The sequence below is a fragment of the Cicer arietinum genome, chromosome 5, assembly GCF_000331145.2.
Source record: "Cicer arietinum cultivar CDC Frontier isolate Library 1 chromosome 5, Cicar.CDCFrontier_v2.0, whole genome shotgun sequence".
In the NCBI taxonomy this organism is placed as follows: domain Eukaryota; kingdom Viridiplantae; phylum Streptophyta; class Magnoliopsida; order Fabales; family Fabaceae; genus Cicer; species Cicer arietinum.
The window spans coordinates 9,612,229-9,615,343 of NC_021164.2; the positions used below are offsets into that span (position 1 = coordinate 9,612,229).

General features: G+C 39.0%; 1 protein-coding gene across 1 annotated transcript; it reads left to right on the forward strand.

Moving 5' to 3' along the window:
- The first annotated feature begins 1,263 nt into the window (after positions 1–1,263).
- Positions 1,264–2,500, forward strand: LOC140920353 (uncharacterized). The gene is made up of 4 exons (XM_073368614.1): positions 1,264–1,454; positions 1,542–1,644; positions 1,691–1,909; positions 2,198–2,500. The coding sequence occupies exons 1-4, from the start codon at positions 1,264–1,266 to the stop codon at positions 2,498–2,500; spliced, it is 816 nt and encodes a 271-aa protein (XP_073224715.1).
- Positions 2,501–3,115: the final 615 nt, after the last annotated feature.

Sequence of the window (3,115 nt, forward strand, 5' to 3'; positions counted from 1 at the left end):
AAAAGTCCAGCTAAAATCTAGGACCGAGAAACCGTTATAGCATTCTTTTTCTAAATTTATAACCTTGTTTCGGGTTCCACATTAGATTTCAAACACTAGCCATCATTTTGTTCGAAAATACGAATTTCAGTCCATTTTAGTTGGGAGGTACGAAAATCGCCCGAAAAGTCAAGATGAAATCTAGGACCAGGAGACCCTTATATCATTCTTCACCAAAATTTATTACTGTGTTTCAGGTTTTGCGTCAGATTTCAAACACTAGCCATAGTCTTCTTTGAAAATACGGATTTCGGTCCTTTTTTGTCGATGGTTCAAAAATCGCTTGAAAAGTCTAGATGAAATTGATGACTGGGAAACCCTAGTAGCATTCTTTTCCAAAATTTATAACTGTGCTTCGGGTTCCACGTCATATTTCAAACACTAGCCATCGTTTGGTTCGAAAATATGGATTTCGGTACATTTTTGTCTGGTGGTAAGAAAATCCCCCGTAAAGTCCAGATGAAATCGAGGACCGAGAGACCCTTATAACATTCTTCTTCTAAAGTTAAAACTGTGTTTCAGGTTTTGCGTCAGATTTCAAAATCTAGCCATTGCTTGTTCAAAAATACAGATTTCGGTCCATTTTAGTCGGGTAGTACGAAAATCGCACTAAAAGTCCACATGAAATCGAGGACCGAGAGACCCTTATAACATTCTTCTTCTAAAGTTAAAACTGTGTTTCAGGTTTTGCGTCAGATTTCAAAATCTAGCCATTGCTTGTTCAAAAATACAGATTTCGGTCCATTTTAGTCGGGTAGTACGAAAATCGCACTAAAAGTCCACATGAAATCGAGGACCGAGAGACCCTTATAACATTCTTCTTCTAAAGTTAAAACTGTGTTTCAGGTTCTGCATCAGATTTCAAACACAAACAATCGTCTAGTTCAAAAATAAGGATTTTGGTCCATTTTAGTCGGGTGGTACGAAATTCTCCAGAAAATTCCCGATGAAATCTAGGACTTGGAGACCCTTATAGCATTCTTCTCCAAAATTTATAACTGTGTTCTAAGTTCCGCGCTAGATTTCAAACACTAGCCAAAGTCTGGTCTAAAAATATAGATTTCGGTCCTTTTTTGTCGAGGGGTAAGAAAATCACCTTCAAAGTCCAGATGAAATCGAGGACCGAGAGACTATTTTAGAATTCTTCTCCTAAATTTATAATTGTGTTCTGAGTTCCGTGTCAGATTTCAAACACTAGCAATTACTTGGGCTATATTCAAGAACATGTTTCTAATTAAGTATTTCCCTGAAGATATCCGTAATAGAAAGGAGATGGAATTTGTTAAATTGGACCAAGGGAATATGTCGGTAGTGGATTATGCTGCTAAGTTCGAGGGATTGTCCAGTTACTATCCATTCTATGTTGGAGAGGCAGGAGAAAATTCTAAGTGCATCAAGTTTGAAACGGGACTCAGGTGCGAGATCAAGAAATAGGTTGGAATGCAAGAGATCCGTGACTTTCCTACCCTAGTGAATAAGAGTAAGATTTATGATGAGGATAGTCGTGCTGAAAAGGCACATTACCGAAACACTGGAACCATGAAGGACAAGAGGCCTATGCATCATAATAGAGGGAAACCTTACTCTTTTCCTCCTAGTAAATCTGTAAGTCGTCTGAATTATCAACAATACAGTTTTTCAACTGGAAAAGGAGCTAGTAGTGGTAATGGAAAAGGAAATGGAAATAGTTATAGTTATGGGAGTGGTAGAGGAAACCCCAATGCACGAGGAGTTAGTAACGGAAATAGTAACAACAGGAGTCAAGCCTCGAGCAACAACAATGGTAATAATGGTGATCCAGCTACTCCTATCTGATGTCACAAGTGTGGTAAGCAGGGTCACATGGAATATGAATGTAGAGATGCTAGAAGTACTTGTTATAATTGTCAACAATAAGGCCACATTAGCACCACATGCCCCTACCTAAGGAAGACTCCACAACCTGGAAACCAGAGTTCCCAAGCCAGCTGACCTAAATCCAATGGAAGAGTATTTGCCCTCAGTGGTGCAGGAGCGTCTAAGAAAGACAACTTGATCCAAGGTACATGTCTCATAAGTGATACTCCTTTATTTAAGCTATATTTGATTGTGGTTCCACTCATTCCTTTGTGTGTCTTGACTGTTTAGACGTTTAGGACTACCTGTATCTCATTTGTAGTATGATTTGATTGTGAATACCCCAACTAGTGATTATGTTGATACCTCTAGTGTTTGTCTTGACATTTATATCCATGTGTGTGGAAGGGACTTCCGAGTTGACTTAGTGTGTTTACCTTTGCGTCTGGTTGATGTGATTCTTGATATGGATTGGCTATCTGCCAACCGTGTCCGTGTAGATGTTTTTAGTAAAACCATTGAATTCATGGAGTCAGAAGAGAGGGATAAGCCTAGCAATATATCCGCCAACCAAGTGAAAGCACTCTTGAAAGAAGATGCCCAGTTATACATGATCCTAGCCTGATTGGAATTTGAAGAAAAAGTGGTAATACGAGATGTTCCTATTGTGTGTGAATTCCCTGAAGATGTCACTAGTTTACCACTAGAGCGTGAGATTGAGTTTAGCATTGACCTTGTACCAGGTACTGGACCCATATCCATGGCATCGTATAGGATGTCTCCCTTCAAATTGTTTGAGCTTAAGAAGCAATTGAAAGAGCTTTTAGATAAACAATTTATAAGGCCTAGTGTGTCACCATGGGGTGCACCTGTGTTGTTGGTTAAGAAGAAGGATGGCTCTATGAGGTTGTGTGTGGATTACCGCCAACTTAATAAAGTGACAATCAAGAATAAGTATTCGCTACCCAAGATAGATAACCTTATGGGCCAATTGAGAGGATTCTGTGTGTTTAGTAAGATCAACTTGAGATCAGGTTATCATCAGATCCGAGTGAAGTCTTTTGATATCCCTAAAACTGCCTTTAGAACCCATTATGGCGATTATGAGTATTTGGTTATTCCTTTTGGTGTGACTAATGCACCAGCAGTGTTTATGGATTACATGAATCGGATCTTTCATCCTTACCTCGACTCTTTTGTGGTTGTGTTTATAGATGATATCTTGGTGTACTCTAAGACT

Bases quoted from the DNA above. Each gene is read 5' to 3' on its own strand.
- LOC140920353 (XM_073368614.1), top strand. From the start codon at position 1,264: ATGTTTCTAATTAAGTATTTCCCTGAAGATATCCGTAATAGAAAGGAG. The intron at 1,455-1,541 runs GTGCGAGATCAA...TGATGAGGATAG, and splicing joins AAGTTTGAAACGGGACTCAG to TCGTGCTGAAAAGGCACATT. The intron at 1,645-1,690 runs GTAAGTCGTCTG...CAACTGGAAAAG, and splicing joins CTTTTCCTCCTAGTAAATCT to GAGCTAGTAGTGGTAATGGA.